Source organism: Pseudophryne corroboree, chromosome 5 (genome assembly GCF_028390025.1).
Source record: "Pseudophryne corroboree isolate aPseCor3 chromosome 5, aPseCor3.hap2, whole genome shotgun sequence".
Lineage (NCBI taxonomy): Eukaryota > Metazoa > Chordata > Amphibia > Anura > Myobatrachidae > Pseudophryne > Pseudophryne corroboree.
Window position 1 is genome coordinate 731,242,449 of NC_086448.1, and position 27,887 is coordinate 731,270,335.

Genomic DNA, 27,887 nt, shown 5'->3' on the forward strand with positions numbered 1-27,887 from the left:
AGGATCTTCCAGTGGGATCTGTTGGACAAGTGGTCCGGGTCGCATCTTCAGATGCATCGGCTGATAACCCTGTCTCCAAGGGCCAGGGTGTCACTGTTGTGGTGGCTGCAGAGTGCTCATCTTCTAGAGGGCCGCAGATTTGGCATACAGGACTGGGTCCTGGTGACCACGGATGCCAGCCTTCGAGGCTGGGGGGCAGTCACACAGGGAAGAAACTTCCAAGGACTATGGTCAAGTCAGGAGACTTCCCTACACATAAATATTCTGGGACTAAGGGCCATTCACAATGCCCTAAGTCAGGCTAGACCCCTGCTTCAACACCAGCCGGTGCTGATCCAGTCAGACAACATCACGGCGGTCGCCCATGTAAACCAGCAGGGCGGCACAAGAAGCAGGATGGCGATGGCAGAAGCCACAAGGATTTTCCGATGGGCGGAAAATCATGTGTTAGCACTGTCAGCAGTGTTCATTCCCGGAGTGGACAACTGGGAAGCAGACTTTCTCAGCAGGCACGACCTCCACCCGGGAGAGTGGGGACTTCATCCAGAAGTCCTCAAAATGATTGTACACCATTGGGAAAGGCCACAGGTGGACATGATGGCGTCCCGCCTCAACAAAAAGCTAAAAAGATATTGTGCCAGGTCAAGGGACCCTCAGGCGATAGCTGTGGACGCTCTGGTAACACCGTGGGTGTACCAGTCGGTGTATGTGTTCCCTCCTCTGCCTCTCATACCCAAGGTACTGAGAATAATAAGACGGAGAGGAGTAAGAACTATACTCGTGGTTCCGGATTGGCCAAGAAGAGCTTGGTACCCAGAACTTCAAGAAATGATCTCAGAGGACCCATGGCCTCTGCCGCTCAGACAGGACCTGCTGCAGCAGGGGCCCTGCCTGTTCCAAGACTTACCACGGCTGTGTTTGACGGCATGGCGGTTGAACACCGCATCCTAAAGGAAAAAGGCATTCCGTAGGAAGTCATTCCTACGCTGATTAAGGCTAGGAAAGATGTGATCGCAAAATATTATCACCGCATATGGCGAAAATATGTTGCTTGGTGTGAGGCCAGGAAGGCCCCAACGGAGGAATTTCAACTGGGTCGATTTCTGCACTTCCTACAGTCAGGAGTGAATATGGGCCTAAAATTGGGTTCCATTAAGGTCCAGATTTCGGCTCTGTACAATTTCTTCCAAAAAAAAGAACTGGCTTCACTGCCTGAAGTTCAGACTTTTGTTAAGGGAGTGCTGCATATTCAGCCCCCGTTTGTGCCTCTAGTGGCACCGTGGGATCTCAACGTGGTGTTGGATTTCCTGAAGTCGCATTGGGTTGAGCCACTTAAATCCGTAGAGCTAAAATACCTCACGTGGAAAGTGGTCATGCTGTTGGCCTTGGCGTCTGCCAGGCGTGTATAAGAATTGGCGGCTTTGTCATGCAAAAGCCCTTATCTGATTTTCATATGGATAGGGCGGAATTGAGGACTCGTTCCCAATTCCTTACTAAGGTGGTATCAGCTTTTCATGTGAACCAACCTATTGTGGTGCCTGCGGCTACGTGGGACTTGGAGGACTCCAAGTTACTGGATGTAGTCAGGGCCCTGAAAATATATGTTTCCAGGACGGCTGGAGTCAGGAAAACTGACTCGCTATTTATCCTGTATGCACCCAACAAGCTGGGTGCTCCTGCTTCTAAGCAGACTATTGCTCGCTGGATCTATAGCACAATTCAACTTGCACATTCTGCGGCTGGACTGCCGCACCCTAAATCTGTAAAAGCCCATTCCACGAGGAAAGTGGGCTCTTCTTGGGCGGCTGCCCGAGGGGTCTCGGCTTCACAACTTTGCCGAGCTGTTACTTGGTCGGGTTCAAACATTTTTGTAAGAGTCTACAAGTTTGATACCCTGGCTGAGGAGGACCTTGAGTTTGCTCATTCGGTGCTGCTGAGTCATCTGCACTCTCCCGCCCGTTTCGGAGCTTTGGTATAATCCCCATGGTCCTTACGGAGTTCCCAGCATCCACTAGGACGTCAGAGAAAATAAGATTTTACTCACTGGTAAATCTATTTCTCGTAGTCCGTAGTGGATGCTGGGCGCCCATCCCAAGTGCGGATTGTCTGCAATACTTGTATATAGTTATTGCCTAACTAAAGGGTTATTGTTATGAGCCATCTGTTCAGTGAGGCTCAGTTATATTTCATACTGTTAACTGGGTATAATATCACGAGTTATACGGTGTGATTGGTGTGGCTGGTATGAGTCTTACCCGGGATTCCAAATCCTTTCCTTATTGTGTCAGCTCTTCTGGGCACAGTATCCTAACTGAGGTCTGGAGGAGGGTCATAGAGGGAGGAGCCAGTGCACACCAGGTAGTCCTAAAGCTTTCTTTAGTTGTGCCCAGTCTCCGGCGGAGCCGCTATTCCCCATGGTCCTTACGGAGTTCCCAGCATCCACTACGGACTACGAGAAATAGATTTACCGGTGAGTAAAATCTTATTTTTTCTTCTTAAACATTGAGGGAGACTTAGGGGTAAATTTTAAGCTATTTCAAATTAATCTAAATCGATGTTGTATTTCAGGGGCTAAATTGCACATTTACTAACATTTAATCAATATCGAATATCGTTTGTCTATTAAAATGACCTCTTATACACTGAAGCTCTTGGTCTTGCAGCTGCAAGAAAGTGAACCAATCACAGATCAATGCGGTTTGTTAAGCAATTATTTGAAAGGAAGCAGTATCTATAAATTTGTGTACTGAGAACTGTTCATTATGATAGGTCGGAATTGACTTTACTGGATCAAATGGAGACCCTCGCTCCCCAGACTCTCTGCATTACATTAGCCCCAATGGAGTCAATGAGTACCTGCAAGCTATGTGGTCCGTTGGGTTAGTAATTCAGGATTATGACTCGTAAGTACTCCTTTTTTATAAAACCAAATGAATGTTGTCTACAGACCATAAATACATTAACTTGGTGTTTCCAGTGCAATTGACATACTGTATATACACTAAGGAGGAGATGTGTCAATCCGACTAAAGAGTGGAAGTTGCCCATAGCGATTAGCTTCTAGATAGTATTATAAAGTACATTCTATAAAATGATAGAAGCCGTGGTTGCTATGGGCAACTTTTCCTGTTCATTTGGATTGATACATTTCCCCCTTAGGGGTATATTCAATTAAAGTCGGATCCATTCCGACATGTATTTGTCGGAATGGATCCGACAACCCCTATTCAATCCCATCTAAAATTCGACTTTTTCAAGTTGAATTTAGATGGGACCCAGAGGAGGCAAGGGGGGGTGAGCCGCTGGGGGACAGCCGGCGGCAGCCAGAGGAGATCAGCGCTACAGTAGCGCTGCAGCAGGATGTTACTCAGCCGCCCAACCTCACGGCAGCTTCCACCCGGCTCCAGCAGCGTGCTGGAGCCGGGTGTAAGCTGCCATGAGGTCAGGTGGGTGAGTGACATCCAGCTGCAGCGCTACTGTAGCGCTGATCTCCCTGTATGCCCGCCGGCTGTCCCCCCGGCTCCCTGCGGCTCCCCCCACCCCTCGCCTCCTCCGGGTCCGCATCTCAGTCCGACATAATTTTGATGTCAGACTGAGATGGTCGAAAAGGGGGCCAAAACCTGTCGGATTTGGCCCCGTTTTCGACATTTACATGTGTATCGGCAGCTATTCCGCCGATCCACATGCTTTTCTACAAGTCGAATGCTTCGAGTTGTCGAAAAGCATTGAATAGGTCGAATCACGTTTCGACCTTAAAAAGTCGAAAACTGCCGTCTTTTCGACAGACGGCAGTTTTTGACCGCAATTGAATATACCCCTTTGTCCTTTACTTATTTATGCAATGTAAATGATTGTCACAAATGTTTTGTACAGGGCTGTTGAGAGTAAGTTGTACCGCCTATTTCAGAGACAGAATGACAGTAAAAATGCTTTTGTGCCGTATTATTTAGGTAATAAGAAATAAATAGTATGTAAGATTACAAAAATTAGGTGAGGCCAAAGGGACCAGAGGTGATTTAAACAAAAACAGGTTTTTAACACTTATAGGAGAAGATACAGGTGTATGGAATCCCTGCTAAACAAGAATCACTGGCTGGATTGTTTAATACAGATGCTGCTGTGTTACCATATCAGGCCAACAGGGGTCAGTATATAATCTATCTTTCTCTGACGTCCTAGTGGATGCTGGGTACTCCGTAAGGACCATGGGGAATAGACGGGCTCCGCAGGAGACTGGGCACTCTAAAAGAAAGATTAGGTACTATCTGGTGTGCACTGGCTCCTCCCTCTATGCCCCTCCTCCAGACCTCAGTTAGAATCTGTGCCCGGCCCGAGCTGGTTGCACACTAGGGACTCTCCTGAGCTTCTAGAAAAAGAAAGTATTTGTTAGGTTTTTTATTTTCAGTGAGATCTGCTGGCAACAGACTCACTGCTACGAGGGACTGAGGGGAGAGAAGCGAACCTACCTGCTTGCAGCTAGCTTGGGCTTCTAAGGCTACTGGACACCATTAGCTCCAGAGGGATCGAACACAGGGCCCGACCTCGATCGTCCGGTCCCGGAGCCGCGCCGCCGTCCCCCTTGCAGAGCCAGAAGACAGAAGAGAATCCTGAAAATCGGCGGCTGAAGACTTCGGTCTTCATTAAGGTAGCGCACAGCACTGCAGCTGTGCGCCATTGCTCCCTATGCACACCACACACTCCGGTCACTGATGGGTGCAGGGCGCTGGGGGGGGGGGGGGGGCGCCCTGGGCAGCAATTAGAGTACCTTACATGGCTAATTGACACATAATACAGCTTTTAAACTGTATATGTGCATAATCCCCCGCCATTATACAGATAAAAAAGCGGGAGAAGTCCGCCGAGAAGGGGGCGGGGCTATCTTCCTCAGCACACATGCGCCATTTTCTCTTCACAGCTCCGCTGGAAGACAGCTCCCCAGGCTCTCCCCTGCAGTTTCCAGGCATCAAGGGTAAAAAAGAGAGGGGGGGGCACTAAATTTAGGCGCAAACTATATATAAAAGCAGCTATAGGAAAAAATCGCTTTTGTTAGTGTAAATCCCTGATTATATAGCGTTGTGGTGTGTGCTGGCATACTCTCTCTCTGTCTCCCCAAAGGACTTTGTGGGGTCCTGTCCTCAGTCAGAGCATTCCCTGTGTGTGTGCGGTGTGTCGGTACGGCTGTGTCGACATGTTTGATGAGGAGAGTTACGTGGAGGCGGAGCAGGAGCCGATAAGTGTGATGTCGCCCCCTGCGGGGCCGACACCGAAGTGGATGGATATGTGGAAGGTTTTAACTGACAGTGTCAACTCCTTACATAAAAGGTTTGACGATGTGACAGCCATGGGACAGTCGGCATCTCAGCCCGCACCTGCCCAGGCGTCTCAGAGGCCATCAGGGGCTCAAAAACACCCGCTGACTCAGATGGCAGACACAGATGTCGACACGGAGTCTGACTCCAGTGTCGACGAGGATGAGATAAATGTACAGTCCACAAGGGCCATCCGATGTATGATTACGGCTATGAAAGATGTTTTACACATTGCTGACATAAACCCGGTTACCACAAAAAAGGGTATTATGTTTGGGGAGAAAAAGCAGCCAGTGACTTTTCCCCCATCTGATGAGTTGAATGAACTGTGTGAAGAAGCGTGGTGTTTCCCTGATAAGAAATTAGTAATTTCTAAGAGGTTACTGACGGCGTACCCTTTCCCGCCAACGGATAGGTTACGCTGGGAGACATCCCCTAGGGTGGACAAGGCGCTCACACGCTTATCAAAACAGGTGACACTGCCGTCTCAGGATACGGCCGCCTTAAAGGAGCCTGCAGATAGAAAGCAGGAGGCTATCCTGAAGTCTGTGTATACACACTCAGGTACTATACTGAGACCTGCTATTGCTTCAGCATGGATGTGTAGTGCTGCAGCAGCATGGTCTGATTCCCTGTCAGATAACATTGATTCCCTTGACAGAGATACTATTTTGCTAACTATAGAGCATATTAAAGACGTAGTCTTATATATGAGAGATGCACAGAGGGACATTTGCCGGCTGGCATCTAGAATTAATGCAATGTCCATTTCTGCCAGGAGAGTATTATGGACTCGGCAGTGGACAGGTGATGCTGATTCTAAAAGGCACATGGAAGTTTTGCCTTATAAGGGTGAGGAACTGTTTGGGGACGGTCTCTCGGACCTCGTGTCCACAGCAACAGCTGGGAAGTCGACTTTTTTACCTCAGGTTCCCTCACAGCCTAAGAAAGCACCGTATTATCAAGTACAGTCCTTTCGGCCTCAGAAAGGCAAGCGGGTAAGAGGCGCGTCCTTTCTGCCCAGAGGCAGGGGTAGAGGGAAAAAGCTGCACCAGACAGCCAGTTCCCAGGAACAAATATCCTCCCCTGCTTCCACTAAGTCCACCGCATGACGCTGGGGCTCCACAGGTGGAGCCAGGTGCGGTGGGGGCCCGTCTCCGGAACTTCAGCGACCAGTGGGTTCGCTCACGGGTGGATCTCTGGGTTCTTCAGGTATCTCAGGGATACAAGATGGAGTTCGAGACGTCTCCCCCTCGCCGTTACCTCAAATCAGCCTTGCCTGCTACTCCCAAGGAAAGGGAAGTAGTACTGGCGGCAATTCACAAGCTGTACCTCCAGCAGGTGATAATCAAAGTTCCTCTCCTTCCACAGTGACGAGGTTACTATTTCACAATGTTTGTGATACCGAAACCAGACGGTTCGGTGAGACCCATTCTAAATTTGAAATCCTTGAACACTTATATAAGGAAGTTCAAGTTCAAAATGGAATCGCTCAGGGCGGTTATTGCAAGCCTGGAAGAGGGGGATTTTATGGTGTCACTGGACATTATGGAGGCTTACCTAAATGTCCCCATTTACCCACCTCACCAGGAGTACCTCAAGGTTGTGGTACAGAATTGCCATTACCAATTCCAGACGTTGCCGTTTGGTCTGTCCACGGCACCGAGGGTGTGTACCAGGGTAATGGCCGAAATGATGATACTCCTTTGAAAGATGGGAGTTATAATTATCCCGTACTTGAACGATCTCCTTATAAAGGCGAGGTCCAAGGAGCAGTTGTTGATCGGTGTAGCACTATCTCAGGAAGTGTTACAACAGCACGGCTGGATTCTGAATATCCCAAAGTCGCAGCTGATTCCTACGACGCGTCTGCTGATATTGGGCATGTTTCTGGACACAGAACAGAAGAAGGTGTTTCTCCCGGAGGAGAAGGCCAAGGAGTTGTCATCTCTGGTCAGAGACCTCCTGAAACCAAAACAGGTGTCGGTGCATCATTGCACGCAAGTCCTGGGAAAGATGGTAGCTTCTTACGAAGCAATTCCCTTCGGCAGGTTCCATTCAAGGAACTTTCAGTGGGACCTGTTAGTCAAGTGAGGATCGCATCTTCAGATGCATCGGCTGATCACCCTGTCCCCGAGGGCCAGGGTGTCTCTGCTGTGGTGGCTGCAGAGTGCTCATCTTCTCGAGGGCCGCAGATTCGGCATTCAGGACTGGGTCCTGGTGACCACGGATGCACGCCTCCGAGGTTGGGGAGCAGTCACTCAGGGAAGAAACTTCCAAGGACAATGGTCGAGTCAGGAGACTTCCCTACACACAAATATTCTGGTCCTAGGGGCCATTTACAATGCCCTAAGTCAAGCAGAACCCCTGCTTCAAAACCAGCTGGTGCTGATTCAGTCAGACAACATCACGGCTGTCGCCCATGTAAACCGACAAGGCGGCACAAGAAGCAGGATGGCGTTGGCAGAAGCCACAAGGATTCTCCGATGGGCGGAGAATCACGTGCTAACACTGTCAGCAGTGTTCATTCCGGGTGTGGAAAACTAGGAAGCAGACTTCCTCAGCAGGCACGACCTCCACCCGGGAGAGTGGGGACTTCATTCAGAAGTCTTCACGCAGATTGTAGACCGTTGGGAACGGCCACAGGTGGACATGATGGCGTCCCGCCTCAACAAAAAGCTAAAAAAGTATTGCGCCAGGTCAAGAGACCCTCAGGCGATAGCTGTGGACGCACTAGTGTCACCGTGGGTGTACCAGTCGGTTTATGTGTTCCCTCCTCTTCCTCTCATACCCAAGGTACGGAGGATAGTAAGTAAGAAAGGAGTAAGAACTATATTCGTAGTTCCGGATGGGCCAAGAAGAACTTGGTACCCAGAACTACAAGAAATGATCTCGGAGGACCCATGGCCTGTGTCGCTCAGACAGGACCTGTTACTGCAGGGGCCCTGTCTGTTCCAAGACTTAACGCGGCTGCGTTTGAAGGCTTGGCGGTTGAACATCGGATCCTAACGGAAAGGGCGTTCCAGATGAAGTGATTCCTACGCTGTTAAAGGCTAGGAAAGACGCTGCCTGAAGTTCAGACGTTGTTGGGGGAGTGCTGCATATTCATCCCCTTTTTTGTGCCTCCAGTGGCACCTTGGGATATCAACGTAGTGTTCGATTTCCTAAAATCACATTGTTTGAGCCACTTCAGACCGTGGAGTTGAAGTATCTCACGTAAAAAGTGGTCATGCTTTTGGCCTTGGCTTAGGCTAGGCGTGTGTCAGAATGGGCGGCTTTGTCATGTAAAAGCCCTTATCTGATCTTCCATATGGACAGGGCAGAATTGAGGACTCGTACCCAATTTCTCCCTAAGGTGGTATCAGCGTTTCTTTTGAACCAACCTATTGTGGTGCCTGCGGCTACTCGGGACTTGGAGGATTCCAAGTTGCTGGACGTAGTCAGGGCCCTGAAAATCTATGTTTCCAGGACGGCTAGAGTCAGAAAAACTGACTCGCTGTTTATCCTGCATGCACCCAATAAGCTGGGTGCTCCTGCTTCTTAGCAGACTATTGCTCGCTGGATCTGTAGCACGATTCAACTTGCACATTCTGCGGCTGGACTGCCGCATCCTAAATCAGTAAAAGCCCATTCCACGAGGAAGGGGGCTCTTCTTGGGCGGCTGCCCAAGGGGTCTCGGCATTACAACTTTGCCGAGCTGCTACCTGGTCGGGGTCAAACACGTTTGCAAATTTCTACAAGTTTGATACCCTGGCTGAGGAGGACCTTGAGTTTGCTCATGCGGTGTTGCAGAGTCATCCGCACTCTCCCGCCCGTTTGGGAGCTTTGGTATAATCCCCATGGTCCTTACGGAGTACCCAGCATCAACTAGGACGTCTGAGAAAATAAGAATTTAGTCACCGGTAATTCTATTTCTCGTAGTCCGTAGTGGATGCTGGGAGCCCGTCCCAAGTGCGGATTTTCTGCAATACTTGTATATAGTTATTGCTTAACTAAAGGGTTATTGTTATGAGCCATCTGTTCAGTGAGGCTCAGTTGTTATTCATACTGTTAACTGGGTATAGTTATCACGAGTTGTACGGTGTGATTGGTGTGGCTGGTATGAGTCTTACCCTGGATTCCAAATCCTTTCCTTGTAGTGTCAGCTCTTCCGGGCACAGTTTCCCTAACTGAGGTCTGGAGGAGGGGCATAGAGGGAGGAGCCAGTGCACACCAGATAGTACCTAATCTTTCTTTTAGAGTGCCCAGTCTCCTGCGGAGCCCGTCTATTCCCCATGGTCCTTACGGAGTACCCAGCATCCACTACGGACTACGAGAAATAGAATTACCGGTGAGTAAATTCTTATTATCAGCTGTTTACTATTTTCTATACCTGCTATACACACATACCTCCCAACATCTTGGAGGAAGACCGCTAAAATCAGTTAACGTGGCCTTGCGGCTAGGGGAAACCACCTTGGGGGAATGCCGAGATCACGAACCACACCCCTGTCTTTCATCATTGTGGGTGCATGTCCAGCGCTCAATGGTTTCACCCACTGATGGCCATCCCTGCTTTTCTTTTCATGAGGCTGCGGGCCAGTCACAGCCTGGTGGGAGGGGTGCTTTGTGGGTGTTGGGGGCAGAACTATACTTTGTGTCCCGGCACCTCGTAGAAAAAAAAAACATCCAATGGGGATCAAAGCAAAGGGACAGATTCTGAGTTGGACGGATCTGGCGGATTTGGGCACTTTCTGTGAAATAGGCATTTCTGGGAAGTAACTGGACGGTGACCATGCAATCACATTGAACTGTTTCTTTTCGTGGGAGCATGACGCTGTATAAATCTACATACTAATGATGCAGAGTTGATGAAATGTGGAGCCTTGACGCAAGTTATCTTTTTCTTTTTCAGTGATAAAATGTTCCCAGCCTTTGGTTTCGGAGCTCAGATCCCACCGACAGGACAGGTAGCATATCTAGATTAAGAAACATGTCATACATGTATGAGGTGTGAGTGGTATAAAGATGCATACTTTTATTTTGCTGTTTCTTTCTCATACGTCCTAGAGGATGCTTGGGTCACTATAGAACCATGGGGTATAGACGGGATCCGCAGGAGACATTGGCACTTTAAGACTTTCAAAGGGTGTGAACTGGCTCCTCCCTCTATGCCCCTCCTCCAGACTCCAGTTTTAGAATTGTGCCCAGTGAGACTGGACGCACTACAGGGTAGCTCTACTGAGTATCTCTGAAAAAGACTTTTGTTAGGTTTTTTATGTTCAGGGAGAACTGCTGGCAACAGTCTCCCTGCTTCGTGGGACTTAGGGGAGAGAAGTATGACCAACTTCTAGTGAGTTCAATGGCTCTGCTTCTGGCTACAGGACACCATTAGCTCCTGAGGGTGCTGATCGCTGGGTACGCCTAGATGATCACTCCTGCAGCCGGATGTCACCCCCTTTCAGAGCCAGAAGCCAGAAGACAGGTGAGTAACAGAAGAAAAGAAGACTTCTTCTTCAGTGACGGCATTTTCTGTGGTACCGCACAGCGAACGGACGCTGCGCGCCAAGCTCCCACACACAGCACTACAGGGTGCAGGGCGAGGGGCAGAGGGGACACTAGTGCCAAGGCACTGTCCTAACCCCCGCCAGTATACATATTTAAAAAGCGGGACAGAAGCGCGCCATTAAGGGGGTGGAGCTTCCTCCGCACGGCGCCATTTCCTCTCCACACGCTGCAGAGGCGCTGGTCCTCCTCACACTGACAAGTATCGGGTGCAAAACGGGGGGGAGGCACAGTATAAATTGGTGCAATATACATGATAGTTAAAGCGCTACAGGTCTGAGGCAATTTCTTAGTGGTTTCAGACCCGTTGATTTGGCACTTGGTTGTGAGCTGGCAAATCCCCTCTGTGTCTCTCTGACAGACTTTACTGTGGGTCTGTCCCCTATATGCCCGGTGTGTCTGTGGGTGATTGGTGCACGTGTGTCGACATGTCTGAGGCTGAAGGCTCTTCCCAGGAGGAGGCTGTATTAGGGACACAAACGGCTGCGGGGGTGACCCTGTCGGCACCGCCGACCCCTGATTGGATAAATGTGTTGAACGCCTTGAATGCTAATGTGGCTCTTATTAGTAAGAGGTTGGATAAGTCTGAGTCTCAGACCCAGGCATGGAAGAAATCTGTGGAAGATATGTTATTGCAAGTTCAGGTCCCTTCAGGGTCTCAAAAACGTACGTTGGCCCAGTTGGCAGACACTGATACCGACACGGACTCTGATTCGACTATAGCGATTCCAGATGAGATCCAAAGTTGGCAAAAAGCATTCAGTATATGATTGTGGCGGTTAAAGAGGTATTACATATCACTGAGGACCCTGCTGTTCCTGATAAAAGGTCTGTATGTATAAGGAAAGGAAACCTGAGATAACGTTTCCTCCCTCTCATGAACTGCACACGCTATTTGAAAAAGTCTGGGAAAGTCCTGACAGAAAGTTTCAGATTCCCAAAAGTATTACGGTAGCTTATCCGTTTCCCTCTGCAGATAGGGAAAAGTGGGAGTCACCCCCCACTGTAGACAAGGCCCTGTCACGTTTGTCTAAAAAGGTGGCTCTCCCGTCACCTGGCACGGCAGCCCTTAAGGATCCTGCGGATCGTAAGCAAGAAGCTACGTTAAAGTCCATTTATGCGACCACAGGTTCGCAACTCCGGCCTGTCATTGCATCTGCGTGGGTAAGTAGTGCTATCGAAAAGTGGGCAGACAACTGGTCTTCTGATGTAGATACCCTAGATAGGGATAGCATCCTCTTGACGCTGGGTTATATCAAGGATGCTGCAGCATACCTAAAGGAAGCTGCGAGAGATATTGGCCTTTTGGGATCAAAAGCCAATGCCATGGCAGTCTCAGCTAGGCGAGCATTGTGGATTCACCAATGGAATGCTGATGCGGATTCCAAGAAAAGTATGGAATCTCTACCATATAAACGTAAGACCTTGTTTGGTGACTGCCTCGATGATTTGTTATCTACGGCTACCGCGGGTAAGTCATCCTTTTTGCCTTATGTTCCTCCACAACAAAAGAAAACAAACCACTATCAGATGCAGTCCTTTCTGCCCAATAAATACAGAAAGGGCCGAGGTTCTTCCTTCCTTGCTACTAGAGGAAGGGGAAGAGGTAAACGATCACCAGCCTTGTCGGGCTCCCAGGAGCAGAAGTCCTCCCAGGCTTCTGCCAATACCCCCGCATGACGTTGGGGCTCCTATGCGAGAGTCCGCACCGGTGGGGGCACGTCTCAAACTCTTCAGTCAGTTCTGGGTTCGTTCGGACCTGGACCCATGGGTTTTACAAATAGTATCCCAAGGGTACAAACTGGAGTTTCAAGACGTTCCCTCTCGCCGTTTTTTCAAATCGGCCTTACCAGCTTCTCTTCCGGACAGGGAGGTAGTTTGCGACGCAATACAAAAGTTGTGTCAAAATCAAGTTATCGTCAGGGTTCCCCAGTCACAACAGGGAGATGGCTTTTATTCGAGCCTGTTTGTGGTCCCGAAGCCGGACGGCTCGGTCAGACCAATCCTAAACCTGAAATCCCTAAATTTCTACCTAAAGAAATTCAAATTCAAGATGGAGTCTCTCCGAGCAGTGATCTCCAGCCTGGAAGAAGGGGATTTTATGGTGTCGGTGGACATAAAAGATGCCTACTTGCATGTTCCCATTTATCCTCCGCATCAGGCTTACCTGAGATTTGCAATTCAGAATTGTCAGACGTTGCCGTTTGGTCTGTCCATGGCTCCGAGGATTTTCACCAAAGTGATGACGGAGATGATGGTTCTCCTTCGCGAGCAAAGGAGTCACGATTATCCCATACTTGGACGATCTCCTGATAAAGGTTAGATCCAGGGACCAGTTGGTGCAAAATGTTGCACTCTCCCTGACAGTTCTTCAGCAACATGGTTGGCTCCTAAACTGCCAAAATCACAGTTGATTCCGACGACGCGGTTGTCGTTTTTGGGAATGATATTGGACACAGAACTACAGAGAGTCTTTCTTCCTGTGGAAAAGGCTCTGGAACTTCAGAGTCTGGTCAAACAAATTCTGAAACCAGCAAGAGTGTCAATCCATCAATGCATTCGGTTGCTGGGGAAGATGTTTGCGGCCTACGAGGCCATTCAGTTTGGCAGATTCCATGCCAGAGTGTTCCAGTGGGACCTGTTGGACAAGTGGTCCGGGTCCCACCTACACATGCACCGGAGGATAATCCTGTCTTCCAAGACCAGGGTCTCACTACTGTGGTGGCTGCACAGCTCTCACCTCCTAGAGAGGCGCAGGTTCGGGATCCAGGACTGGATCCTAGTGACCACGGATGCAAGCCCCCGAGGCTGGGGGGCAGTCACGCTGGGAGAAAACTTCCAAGGAAGATGGTCAAGTCAGGAAACTTGTCTCCACATAAACGTTCTGGACTTAAGGGCTATTTACAACGGCCTTTTGCAAGCGGAACATCTTCTTCGAGATCTGCCCGTACTGGCCAGTCGGACAATGTAACAGCAGTAGCGTACATAAACCGTCAGGGCGGAACGAAAAGCAGAGTGGCGATGGCAGAAGCCACAAGAATTTTCCGCTGGGCGGAAAAGCATACAAGCGCTATGTCAGCGCTCTTCACTCCAGGAGTGGATAACTGGGAAGCCAACTTCCTCAGCAGACACGATCTCCATCCAGGAGAGTGGGGCCTCCAACAAGAAGTCTTCGCAGAGGTGACAAGTCGTTGGGGAGTTCCTCAAGTAGACATGATGGCATCTCGTCTCAACAAGAAGCTTCAGAGATATTGTTTCAGGTCAAGGGACCCTCAAGCAATTGCAATGGATGCTCTGGTGACACCGTGGGTGTTTCAGTCGGTGTATGTATTCCCTCCACTTCCTCTCATCCCAAAAGTTCTAAAGATCATAAGAAGAACAAAGATTCGGGCGATCCTCATTGTCCCAGACTGGCCAAGGAGGGCTTGGTATCCAGATCTTCAGGAATTACTCATAGGAGATCCCTGGCCTCTTCCTCTGCGCGAGGACCTAGGACTTACCGCGGCTACTTTTGACGGCATGGCGGTTGAGCGCAAAATCCTAGCCCGTAAGGGTATTCCCAGTGAAGTCATTCCCACACTTATTCGGGCCAGGAAAGGAGTAACGTCTAAACATTACCACCGTATTTGGAGAAAATATGTTTCTTGGTGTGAATCCAAGAAGGCTCCTACGGAAGAGTTTCAGCTAGGACATTTTCTCCATTTTCTACAGGCAGGTGTGGATGCGGGCCTAAAATTGGGCTCAATTAAGGTACAGATTTCAGCCTTATCTGTTTTCTTTCAGAAACAATTGGCCTTCCTTCCAGAAGTTCAGACTTTCGTGAAAGGCGTGTTGCACATCCAACCTCCATTTGTGCCTCCAGTGGCACCATGGGATCTTAATGGGGTGTTGCAGTTCCTTCAATCACATTGGTTTGAACCTTTACAGAAGGTGGAGTTGAAATTCCTCACTTGGAAGGTGGTCATCCTGTTGGCCTGGGCATCTGCAAGGCGGGTGTCTGAGTTAGCGGCCTTGTCTCACAAGAGCCCTTATTTGATCTTACATGAAGATAGAGCTGAATTGAGGACACGTCAGCAATTTCTACCGAAGGTGGTTTCCTCTTTCCACATGAACCAACCTATTGTGGTGCCTGTGGCTACTGACGCCTTCGCTGAGTCAAAATCTCTGGATGTGGTCAGAGCTTTGAAGATTTATGTCGCCAGAACGGCTCAGATTAGGAAAACAGAGGCTCTGTTTGTCCTGTATGCTCCCAACTAGATTGGGTGTCCTGCTTCTAAGCAGACCATTACACGCTGGATCTGTAATACGATTCAGCATGCTCATTCCACGGCTGGATTGCCGTTGCCGGAAACGGTGAAGGCCCATTCTACTAGAAAAGTGGGTTCGTCCTGGGCGGCTGCCCGGGGGTTCTCGGCATTGCAACTATTCCGGGCAGCTACTTGGTCGGGTTCAAACACTTTTGCAAAGTTTTGCAAATTTGATACCCTGGCTGATGATGACCTCAAGTGTGGTCAATCGGTGCTGCAGAGTCATCCCGCCCTTTCTAGAGCTTTGGTATAACCCCATGGTTCTATGGTGACCCCAGCATCCTCTAGGACGTATGAGAAAATAGGATTTTAATACCTACCAGTAAATCCTTTTCTCTTAGTCCGTAGAGGATGCTGGGCGCCCGTCCCAGTGCGTACTGTATCTGCAGTTAGTAGTTGTGGTTACACACATGTTGTATTACAGCCTGTCGCTGAAATTGTTCATACCGTTGACTTGTGTTCTGTTGAATGCCACGTGATGCGGCATGCTTGTGGTGTGAGCTGGTATGAATCTCACCTTAGTTTAACAATAAGTCCTTTCCTCGAAATGTTCGTCTCCCTGGGCCCAGTTCCTATAACTGGAGGAGGGGCATAGAGGGAGGAGCCAGTTCACACCCTTTGAAAGTCTTAAAGTGCCCATGTCTCCTGCGGATCCCGTCTATACCCCATGGTTCTATGGTGACCCCAGCATCCTCTACGGTATTAAAATCCTATTTTTACTTTTATGTTTTTATAAACAACAAAGTTAAAACATTTTCTATAATTCCCAGGTATTTATTATTTCACACTCGTAGAGTATCTTAAGTGTGTTTTGAAGCCATGAAACTATTAATGAGAGAGATCTGTTTGTCTTTCAGGTTTCACACGAGTTCCCAATAAATTTTAACCCATCAAACCCTTTCTGTTCTGGTAAGGGATCGCACAATAAGTGTATACTTGCATAATGTATAGACACTTTGCTTAAAAATCATTTAGGGTTTATTTACAAACCCGCTACTGATCAGGGTTATGCCCGATATTTAAAAGGGCAATCATTTTACTCACCAGACACAGCTTGTAAAAGCATTGCCCTTTTAAATATCGAGGATAAACACGATCAGAAGCTGTTTAAGGGGCCTACACGCTGGACGATATCTTGAAAGATATGAACGATATAATTCATAAATGAACAATATATCGTTCATATCTTGCAGTGTGGATGCATCAATGATGAACGATGCACGTGCCCACAATCATTCATCATTGATCGAGCATCGTTTATACATGCCAGTCAATTTGGACAATATAGATGTATGTACTCTCATATCATCTAAATTGACCATCGATATTGTCCAGTGTGTAGGTAAATCGACCATCAATAATATCGTTGATCGATAAAAATTGATTGTTGAAAACATTGCTCAGTGTGTAGGAACCTCTAGTCTTTGACGCAACCTGTCCATTCAGGAAACTTCCAGCGTTTTTAATTTAAAATTATTTTTTGGGGAGGAAGGTAATTAAATGATGTACTTTTGGCATGCACTGATATAATAGCTTATGTTGTCAGGCATAATACAACACCCACAGCCAAATATCATTGACATTTTAATATATAGTTGAGTTTTATAAACTGCACTGTTGTTTTTGGCCTTCATTCCGAGTTGTTCGCTCGCTAGCTGCTTTTAGCAGCATTGCAAACGCTAGGCCGCCGCCCTCTGGGAGTGTATCTTAGCTTAGCAGAATAGCGAACAAAAGATTAGCAGAATTGCTACTAAATAATATTTTGCAGTTTCTGAGTAGCTCCAGACCTACTCCTAGATTGCGATCACCTCGGTCCGTTTAGTTCCTGGTTTGACGTCACAAACACGCGCTGCGTTCGGCCAGCCACTCCCCCGTTTTTACCTGGCACGCCTGCGTTTTTAGCATACTTCCTGAAAACGCCAAGTTGCCGCCCAGAAACACCCACTTCCTGTCAATCACACTACGATCAATCGAGTGTTGAAAAAACGTAGCTCGAGCTTGTGTAAATCTACTAAGTTTTGTGTTAAATAACTAAGCGCATGCGCACTGCGTACCATGCGAATGCGCATTTTCTACCTAATCGCTCCGTTGCGAAAAACGGCAACGAGCGAACAACTCGGAATGACCACCTTTATGTGAAGTTCTGAGTAACTCTGCTGACTTAGTGGGTGACATAGGATGCACCAAGCAAAGTGTGAATAACATCCTATTCTATGTATAATGTTTACTGCAGTAGACCGTTATCAACTCTGTGTATTCTAAATGTTACAAAATGGTAATTGGGAACCCTGGGTCTGGGCAACAGTGATGTAAGGGAAGCACTATGCTCTATTATTGTTGAGCAAAAGTGGCCTTAAAAGAGCCAAAACATTTATGTCACTTCCTGTATATGGCACAGGCCAGTCAGGGTTCCCTGACACAGGAGTTATCACTATTACTTAGTACTGCTGTGGGTAATGGAGATACACACTTGGCCCCAGTTGCTGTATACAGGTATATGGCATTCTATGTGACTGTCCATGGCGTCCGACAGTGTTATTTTCTCACATCTCGTCTTCTCGCAATCACAGGTATTGAGGGGATTATAGATGCGTACCGCAAATGTCTCCCTCAAGTTAAACTATACGGACCCACCAACTTCTCTCCAATCATTAATAATGTCGCCAGATTTGCTGCAGCTGCTGCACAACAACAGACGGCCTCTGTAAGTGTTCTATGACCATTGCCAATAAAAATGTAGAATGTGTGCAGAAAATATTAGCAGTATATGGTTGTCTCTCTAAAGACGTTTCTGTAATTCCCTCCTTCTCTCCCTGTGTAACCTATTACAGCAGGGGTATTCAAAATGCGGCCCTCCAGCTGCCCTGGAACTACAGTACGTATTCCTGAATGCCTCGCCACAGTTTTGTTATTAGGGCATGCTAATTCTGGAGCAGGGCATGTGGGCATGTGTAGTTCCACAGCAGCTGGAGGGCCGCAAGTTGTATAACCCTGTCCTGCAGAATAGCCAGATAGGATTGGTGGGTGAGGGGGGAATCTGTTTGCAGTCTGTACAAGGGGCCTAATTCAGACCTGATCGTAGATGTGCTAAATTTAGCACATCTACGATCAGCTTCCCTGACATGAGGGGACACACCCAGCACAGGGCTAGTCTGCCCAGCATGTCAGGCCAGACCCCCCCCACACTAATACAAAAGCATCGCACAGCAGTGATGCTTTTGTACTGGAAGAGTAGCTCCCTTCAAGCGCTACTCCTGCGCGCTGGCAGGGAGCTACTCGCCGCTGCTCGGGTCGCAGCGGCTGCTTGTGATGTCACGCAGCCGCCGCGGCTCGCCCCCCCAACGGTCTGGGCACGCCTGCGTTGCCCAGACCTCGCCCACTAAATGGTGGGCAAACGCCACCGGCCCGCCCAGCGACTGCTTCTGCCTGTCAATCAGGCAGAGGCGATCGCAGGGCTGAGACAGCCGTCTGCTGTCTGGCATGTGCCGACGCACTCCGGCGCATGCGCAGTTCAGACCTGATCACTGCTGTGCTGTTCTCTAGTGTATACACATGCATTGCTCATATATGTTCAAGTTCACTGTCTTTATATGCATCCGTTGTGGTTTGGACGATGAAATGCCATGGCACACGTTGTACACGCAATGCAAACTGTTACCACAGATCGTGGCTCCTGTGACTTTGTGACCAGTCGTCTTATTCATTTTGGTTTTCCCCAATATACTTCATTTTTGACATGCATTCATGTTTCATATACTGTAGTTCCTGACAGTAAGGGGACATCAGGCTGCCTCTATTTCAGGTGACAAATAATTTCCCTTTTATTACATGCATTGGTTTACGTCTGTGTGGTGTAATTGTGTCTAGTGTCTGCATGGAGCAATGCACCTGGTTACCTTTTCTCCAAGATGGTGCACATAATGCAGGATTGGTTCATGTATGCACAAGCTCCATCCTTACCAACTCATTGCAATATCTTATTATATTGCGTCTATACCGCGGCATTGAGAAATGCTCATTGCCCACCGGCCATCCTGTGTAGTATTCCCTCACCATGCATATTACCACAAGTGCAGTTACATGGAAACAGGGGCGCAAATAGACCTTTGTGATGTCACCACAGAATTCATGGGCACTTGCCTTTGCGCCTCTGGCTACAGTAAATGACCCATTATGATTCACGCATTACTTCTGGTAAGCAGCAGTGTAATAACGCTCAGTTATGTTTATGAATATAAATACATTTATATTGGAGCACTAGACTCCCTGTAGAGAGTCTTATCTGGTGTTTTGGTGAAGATCGGTTACAATTTTTTTTTTAAAGAAATAAGCTTTATGCAAGGAAATTAATATCATTGTACTAATTATCCTCACTTTTTTTAGTTATATATTAACAGTTATTTATATAGCGCACACATAGTCCACATTGGTTTACATAGATACAGTATTTGGCCATTTACAGTGCATCGGGAAAGTATTCAGTGTTTCACTTTTTCCACATTTTGTTATGTTACAGCCTTCTTCCAAAATTGAATAAATTCATTTTTTCCCTCAAAATTCTACACACAAAGTTTTTTTGAGATTTTTGCAAAGTTATTAAAAATAAAAAACTAAGAAATCACATGTACATAAGTATTTACATCCTTTGCTCAATACTTTGTTGATACACCTTTGGCAGCAATTACAGCCTCAAGTCTTTGAATATGATGCCACAAGCTTGGCACACCTATCTTTTGGGCAGTGTCGCCCATTCCTCTTTGCAGCACCTCTCAAGCTCCATCAGGTTGTATGGGAAGCGTCTGTGCACAGCCATTTTCATATGTCTCCAGAGATGTTCAATCGGATTCAAGTCTGGGCTCTGGCTGGGCCACTCAAGGACATTTGCAGAGTTGTCCTGAAGCCACTCCTTTGATTTCTTGGCTGTGTGCTTTGGGTCGTTTTCCTGCTGAAAGATGAACCGTCTCCCCAGTCTGATGTCAAGAGCGCTCTGGAGCAGGTTTTCATCCAGGATGTCTCAGTACATTGCTGCATTCATCTTTCCCTCTATCCTGACTAGTCTCCCAGTTCCTGTCCTGTCACTGAAAAACATCCCATGATGCTGCCACCACCATGCTTCACTGTAGGGATGGTATTGGCCTGGTGATGAGCGGTGCCTGGTTTCCTCTAAACATGACGCCTGGCATTCACGCCAAAGAGTTCAATCTTTGTCTCATCAGACTACAGAATTTTGTTTCTCATGGTCTGAGAGCCTCTCAGGGCAAACTCCAGGCGGGCTGCCATGTGCTTTTTACTAAGGAGTGGCTTCCGTTTGGCCACCCTACCATACAAGCCTGATTGATGGATTGCTGCAGAGATGGTTGTTTTTCTGGAAGGTTCTCCTCTATCCGCAGAGGAATGCTGTAGCTCTGACAGAGTGACCATCGGTTTCTTGGTCACCTTCCTGACTAGGGCCCTTCTCCCCCGATCGCTCAGTTTAGATGGCCGGCCAGCTCTATGAAGTGTCCTGGTGGTTCCGAACTTCTTCCATTTACAGATGATGGAGGCTACTGTGCTCATTAGGACCTTCAAAGCAGCAGATTCTTTTCTGTACCCTTCCCCAGATTTGTGCCTCGAGACAATCCTGTCTCGGAGGTCTACAGACAATTCCTTGACTTCATGCTTGGTTTGTGCTCAGACATGCACTGTCAAGTGTGGGACCTTATATAGACAGGTGTGTGCCTTTCCAAATCATGTCCAATCAACTGAATTTACCACAGGTGGACTCCAATTAAGCTGTAGGAACAAGGATGCACCTGAGCTCAATTTTGAGCTTCATGGCAAAGGCTGTGAATGCTTATGTACATGTGATTATTGGCAGCAGGGTACATTGGTTTCCACAGGGAAACATCGGGGTGTAGAGATGGATCTTGATCCAGGCACCAACAGGCTAAAGCTTTAGACTATCCCTGGATGCATTGGGGCCTCCTCTATAACCCCGCCCCCAGGCATTGTGAGCTCAGTTTCGAGTTGGTGACTGCAGAAGCAGGTCACTTAACAGGGGGGACTGCACTGGGCAGCCCTGAAAAAGCTTTTAGAAGACTTCAAGGGACGCATCACTTACATGTCAGGGTGATATTCTGTGCTGCGGCTCCATCACCTCCCCAGCTGTGTCGCATACTCCCGCTGGCTCTGTTCCCGGGTACTTGTAGCGGAGACGCTCCGACTTAGGCGCATGGTCGTAGACGCTGTCCTGGTTCGCGTGGCTGCTACTGAAGGAAGGATGTAAGAGGGTCCCCCAGGCGGGACACGCCATTAAATTGCGTTCCGGTCGCAGTCTAAGGAGACGGACTGCGACGCTGGCAGAGACACTCTAACAGAGCAGGGACCCCACTATATCCACCAGGGCATAGGAGTACAGGTCGGATATCTCTATATCCTCTTTAATAAGACTCCATAGTACCAGGTGGTGAGGACTAGCATAGGGGAGAAGACGCTTGACCTATAGCCCCTCCCCCAGCTCCGGGCGCCATCTACTGCTGGTGTTCCCGCCATGGAACTGCCTCACACTCTCCCTCACTCCCTGACTGTGACGCTGGGCGCCATCTTCTATGGTTAGCTGCGACTGGTCTCCGGGACTGCAGGGCAATCCGCCTGTACATCTGCGTCGTGATTTTACAGATACTTAAGTATTCTAAATGTCGTTATTAAGACTTCGTTAGTTAAGAACAAGTGTACCTGTGCCAGAATATATTGTACGAGTATTCTGATATATACATCCGGTTTCGGACCGCGCATTGTTATATATGTACATATACTAGTCCAGTGCAGTTTTATTGTCTTACTAAAATAATTATCTGCATTGTCACTGTGACTGTGTGTGCCTGTATCTGCTGTGTGGATTTCACTTTCAGTGTATCCCAGCCTTAGCTATCACTGTATTCTGTACCCTAAGGGACTAGGTGCGTCTGGGTCATATATATAGTGCTTCACAGTATTTACCGTCAAGTGTATTCTACTGTGTACTCGGTCACATAATACCATATTTATTCGCTGGCGTTGTGTACTGTGTACGTAGTCACATAGTACAGGATTTAGTCGCTGGTGTTGTGTACTGTGTACGCTGTCACATACTAGGGGATTTATTCGCTGGTATTGTACTCTGTCTGGCTGTATCGTACTCATATGCTCTGAGGTTACATTCACTAAAATGTCTAACACAAAGGGCGGGAAATCCACAGACGCTTCTGTATCATGCAGCGCATGCACCAGGGATTTGCCTTAGGGGGAAGCTTTGTATGAAGGTCTGTGTACTGTGTGCCATACATCTCCCAGTCAATCCGCAGCTCCTGTAACCAATCAGGAGCCACCTTGGGCGGCGTTCTCAACGATGCTCAATACGCTTGTAACGCCTTACGTCCCCTATGGGACCTCCTGTGTCATTGCAACCATATATTGTCCCTATGGTAAATCTGCCATGGGCGGATAATTTGTCTAACCAGTTGCAGCAATTGAATCAATATTAGGTTAGACATAAACCTACCCCAACCCACTCTCATGTCAAGGGGTCATCTTAGCGGGCTACTTCCTCCTCACAATCCACTAATCTCTCTGAAGATTCTTCTGATGAGGATGTGTAGTATACTGACCCGTCAGACACTGATACAGTTGCTTCTGACGAGGAATCTACTATTCAGGTTGATGTCCCTGATTTAGTGGTTGCTATTAAGCAGATCCTACAGATCACTGATGATGATGATGAGGATTCCACTACAGTTTCTAAGAAATCTGCTAAGTTTAAACATCAGAGGGTAACTAAAACATTATTACCGCATTCTGACCTACATCAAGAACCCTGGTCTTCGCCGGAAAGAAATTCTCCCTATCTAAAAAGATGGTACTCGTTATCCTCTCCCTTCTGAGATGTGTAACAAGTGGGAAAATTCACCGCCGGTGGATTCCCATGTCCCCCATCTTGTGGTGTCATCTACTCTGCCTGTCACCACTGTCACCTCATTGAAGGAACCGACAGATAAGCAGGTGGAAGAATGCCTGAAGTCTATTTACTCCCTTACAGGTGCTGTGCATAGACTCACTATAGCAGTCTCTTGGGCTGCAAAAGGAATTAAAGCATGGGTTCAGGCATTAGAGGAAGAGCTGCCTCAGGATATATCTGACAATGCCAGACAGTACCTGTCTCACATTACCACTGCCGCCTATTTCAGTCAGGAGGCGTCCTCTGAGGCAGGTGTGTTGGCAGCCAAGGCATCGACTACGTCCATCCTGGCTCACCGTATTCTGTGGTTGAGGGCGTGGAAGGTGCACCTGGACTCTAAAAAGACCTCGGAGGTACTCCCTTTTAAGATTGTGACTGACTTAGCGGCTGCTAAGACTGCATTTCTCCCGAATACTAATCCTTCTGCACAGAAGGCAAAAGGGGGATGCGTCCAACATCTCGCCGGACGGAATCCCGGCGATCAAAATACCGACACCGGAATCCCGACCTGCACAATCCCGACATATTCTCCCTCTGTGGGTGTCCACGACACCCATAGAGGGAGAATAAATTAGTGTGCCGAGCATAGCAAGGCACCGTGCTCGCAGCGTGGCGAGCGCAGCGAGCCCGCAACGGGCTGCGTTGCGCTCGCCCCCCTGCCGGGATTGTGCTGGTCGGGATTCCGGTGTCGATATTACGCCTGCTGGGATCCCGTCCAGCGGGATTTCGTACTGATCCCGCAAAAGGTACCACTTTTCGGCCTCAAGGGAAAGCAAAAGGTCAGGCATTCCCGAGACAATCTCGTGCTCCCAAAACCACCAAGCCCAAGGCAAACAATCCTGGGTCGCCTGTCAGCCTGCTTCTAAACACAACAAGCCTGCTGCATGACGGGGCGGGCCTCCCCCTGGGGGACCCCAGGGTGGGAGGCCAACTTCGGGGATTCATCCAGGCCTGGTTAAAGTCCACTTCAGACGCATGGGTGCGAGAAGTGTCTCTCACAGGTACGCAGTCTCTTTCAAGAGACGTCCCCCTCGCCAGTTCTGCACAACGGTTATCCCTTCGGATCCGTTGAAGGCGCAAGCTCTACAAGTGGTTGTATACAGGAGTGGTCCCAGAGGGGCAGAGGATACTACTCGACCCTGTTTCTAGTCCCGAAACCTAGTGTGCCTTTTTGGCCTATACTCAACCTCAAATCACTGAACAAATTTGTGAGCGTGTCCAAGTTCCATATGGAAACACTATGCTCAATTGTTCTGCCCATGGAACCCGGAGACTGTATGGTATCCCTGGATATACAAGATGCTTACCTGCATATACCTATTGCCATATCGCATCAGCAATATCTGCTGTTTGCTATTGGCAACCTTCACTATCAATTCCAGGCTCTGCCGTTTGTACTGGCCACGGCCCCTTGGATCTTCACCAAGGTTATGGACGTGATGACGGCTCAGCTCCATCGCCAGGGAGTCAGGATCCTGCCGTATCTGGACGACTTGATGATTCTGGTGATCTCCCACGATGTCCTCCTCAGTCATCTACAACTGACGGTAAACTTCCTACAAGCCCATGGGATGCTCATCAACTGGAAGAAGTCCTCGCTGGTCCTTGCTTGGAGCATGGTGCACCTGGGGGCACTGCTGGAGACACACAGTCAACGGCTGTTTCTGTCTCCAGACAAAGTCCTGAAACTTCAGGACAGTGATCAGATACTTTCTCTCTCGCCCAAAAGTGTTGATACACTCGGCGATGCAAGTACTAGGCCTCATGGTGTCAGCTTTCGACATGGTAGAGTACGCTCAATTTCATTCCCGCCCTCTGCAGAGGTTAATTCTTTCCAAGTGGGACGGCCTACCTCATCGGATCAGGTCTCACATGATCTTCTTGACTCCGGAATTTCATCTGTCGCTGACTTGGTGGCTATAGGACCAGCAGTTGAGCAGGGGCTGTCTCTTCTGGATCCCCAACTGGGTCCTACTGACTACGGATGCCAGTCTGAGGGGTTGGGGCGCGGTGTTGGAGCAACACTCTTTCCAGGGTCGGCGGACCATGGAGGAATCACTCCTCCCGAGAAACATTCTGGAATTGCGGGCAGTGATCAATGCTTTGTCTCTCGCCCTGCCTTTGATACAGAACAGGCCTGTTCAAGTACGGTCAGACAACGCCACCACGGTGGCGTACATAAACCATCAAGGCGGCACTTGAAGCCGCACAGCAATTATGGAAGTGTCAAAAATCCTTTGTTGGGCGGAACGCCATCTGCCAGCAATATCGGCAGTGTTCATTCCAGGAGTCCGCAACTGGGAAGCATATTTCCTCAGTCATCAGGACGTGCACGCCAGAGAGTGGAATCTTCAACTGGAAGTCTTTCAACTCCTAGTGGACAAGTGGGGCCTACCAGATGTAGACCTGATGGCATCTCCACACAATCACAAAGTTCCGGTCTTCGGATCAAGAACCAGGGATCCTCAAGCAGCGTTCATGGACGCACTGGCAATTCCATGGAACTTTCGGCTGCCATTCGTGTTCTCTCCAGTGTCACTCCTGACCAGGGTACTGCGGAAGTTCAAACAAGAAGGAGGAATACTACTTCAAGTCGCTCCAGCGTGGCCAGTATGGCATTGGTTCTTAGACCTGCAGGGTCTATCGATAGAGTGCCGTCTTCTACTTCCTCAAATCCCAGACCTCCTCGTTCAGGCCCCTTGTGTCTACCCGGACTTGGCCAGACTGGCTTTGACGGCGTGGCTCTTGAAGCATCACTCCTGAGGGCAAAAGGATTCTCCAAGGCGGTTATCCAAACTATGCTGTAGGCCCACAAACCGGCATCTGCGTGGATTTATTATAGGGTTTGGCATTCTTACTTCACCTGGTGTGCTGCTAAGAATTACGATGCATACACATTCAGAACTTCCTGACTTCTGGCTTTTCTGCAACAAGGCCTGGACTTAGGCCTTCGTCTGGCCTCCCTCAAGGTTCATATTTCTGCCTTGTCGGTGTGGTTTCAGAGAAAAATTGCGTCTATTCCTGACGTTCATACTTTCACTCATGTTGTGTTACGGATTCAGCCTCCCTATGTCCCTCCTGTGGCTCCATGGGATCTGTCTGTTGTCCTGAATGCCCTGCAAGAGTCTCCATTTGAACCTCTTGAGTCAGTGGACCTTAAATGGCTTACGGTCAAGGTCCTGTACCTACTGGCTATCGCCTCTGCCAGGAGGGTATCAGACCTAGGCACTTTGTCCTGTCATCCACCCTTCCTGATATTTCACAGCGACAGGGCAGTTCTTAGAATTCACCAGGGTTATTTACCTAAGTTGGTGTCATCTTTTCACCTTAACCAAGAGATTGTGGTTCCGGCTTTCATCTCTTTTGGTTTGTCCTCCAAAGAGCGGTCTTTGGATGTGGTACGTGCTCTCCGTATGTACGTGGAGAGGACTGCCTCTATCAGGAGGTCAGATACTCTTTTTGTACTTTTTGGTTTTCACAAACGTGGTTGGCCTGCAAATAAGCAAATTTTGGCCAGATGGATTAGAATGGTGATTGCACAAGCCTATGCACAGGCTGGACTCCCAACTCCTGCTGCTATTAAAGCCCATTCTACTCGGTCTGTTGGACCTTCTTGGGCAGCCCGCTGTGGCGCGTCCACAGAACAATTGTGCAAGGCAGCTACGTGGTCTTCAGTGAACACGTTCATTAGGTTCTATGCCTTAGATACTTCAGCCTCCCAGGATGCTTCCTTTGGATGCCGGGTTCTCATACCCTCTACGGCGCGTCCCCTCCCATGAGGAACTGCTTCAGGACATCCCCGATGTTTCCCTGTGGAAACCAATGTACCCCGCTGCAGAAAAGGAGATTTATGGTAGACTTACCATTGTTAAATCTCTTTCTGCGAGGTACTGTACATTGGTACCACAGGGCGCCCACCCTGACGCACCTAGCTTCTATGGGTTTGTACGGCATTAGCCGCTAGTCCCTTCTCCTGTCGTGAGAACGTGGTTCTATGTGACTAACATCTACCTTCGCTTTTACCTGCTCCTGCATTGGACTGGTTAGCGAAACTGAGCTCATAGTGCCTGGAGGTGGGGTTATAGAGGAGTCCCCAATGCATCCTGGGACAGTCTAAAGCTTTAGCCTGTTGGTGCCTCGGATCAAGATCCACCTCTACACCCCAATGTTTCCCTGTGGAAGCAATGTACCTTGCAGAAAGAGATTTAACAATGGTAAGTCTACCATAAATCTCCTTTTCTTAGTTTTTTATTTGTAATACATTTGCAAAAATCTCAAAAAAACTTTTTTCATGTTGTCATTATGGGGTATTCTGTGTAGAATTTTGAGGGGAAAAATTATTTTATTCCATTTTGGAATAATGTTGTAACATAACAAAATGTGGAAAAAGTCCCTGTACACACTAGGATTCATTTTTTGTCAGAATCCAATAAACCTATTAGTATATTTTTGGATTGTGGGAGAATGCACACAAGCACAGGGAGAACATACAAACTCCATATAGTTAGGGGCAGGTGTACTAAGCCTTGGAGAGAGATAATGTAGAGAGAGAGAAATTACCAGCCAATCAGCTCATGTAATTTTTCAAACACAGCCTGTAACGTGGCAGTTAGGGAGCTGATTGGCTGGTACTTTCTCTCCCTCCAAGGCTTAATACATCTCCCTCTTAATGACTTGGTAGAAATTGAACCCAAGACCCCAGTGCTGTGAGGCAGTAATGCTAACCATCACACCATCCGTGCTGTCTCATTTGCT

General features: G+C 48.4%; 1 protein-coding gene across 1 annotated transcript in view; it reads left to right on the forward strand.

The window, feature by feature from the left end:
* CPNE3 (copine 3) overlaps positions 1-27,887 on the forward strand; it is a 164,694-nt gene that overhangs the window by 126,780 nt on the left and 10,027 nt on the right. Inside the window, exons 11-14 of the mRNA XM_063924058.1 lie at positions 2,770-2,903; positions 10,204-10,258; positions 16,018-16,069; positions 17,731-17,864. Of these exons, the coding sequence (XP_063780128.1) occupies positions 2,770-2,903; positions 10,204-10,258; positions 16,018-16,069; positions 17,731-17,864 (375 nt within the window). The remainder of the gene's footprint in view (positions 1-2,769; positions 2,904-10,203; positions 10,259-16,017; positions 16,070-17,730; positions 17,865-27,887) is intronic.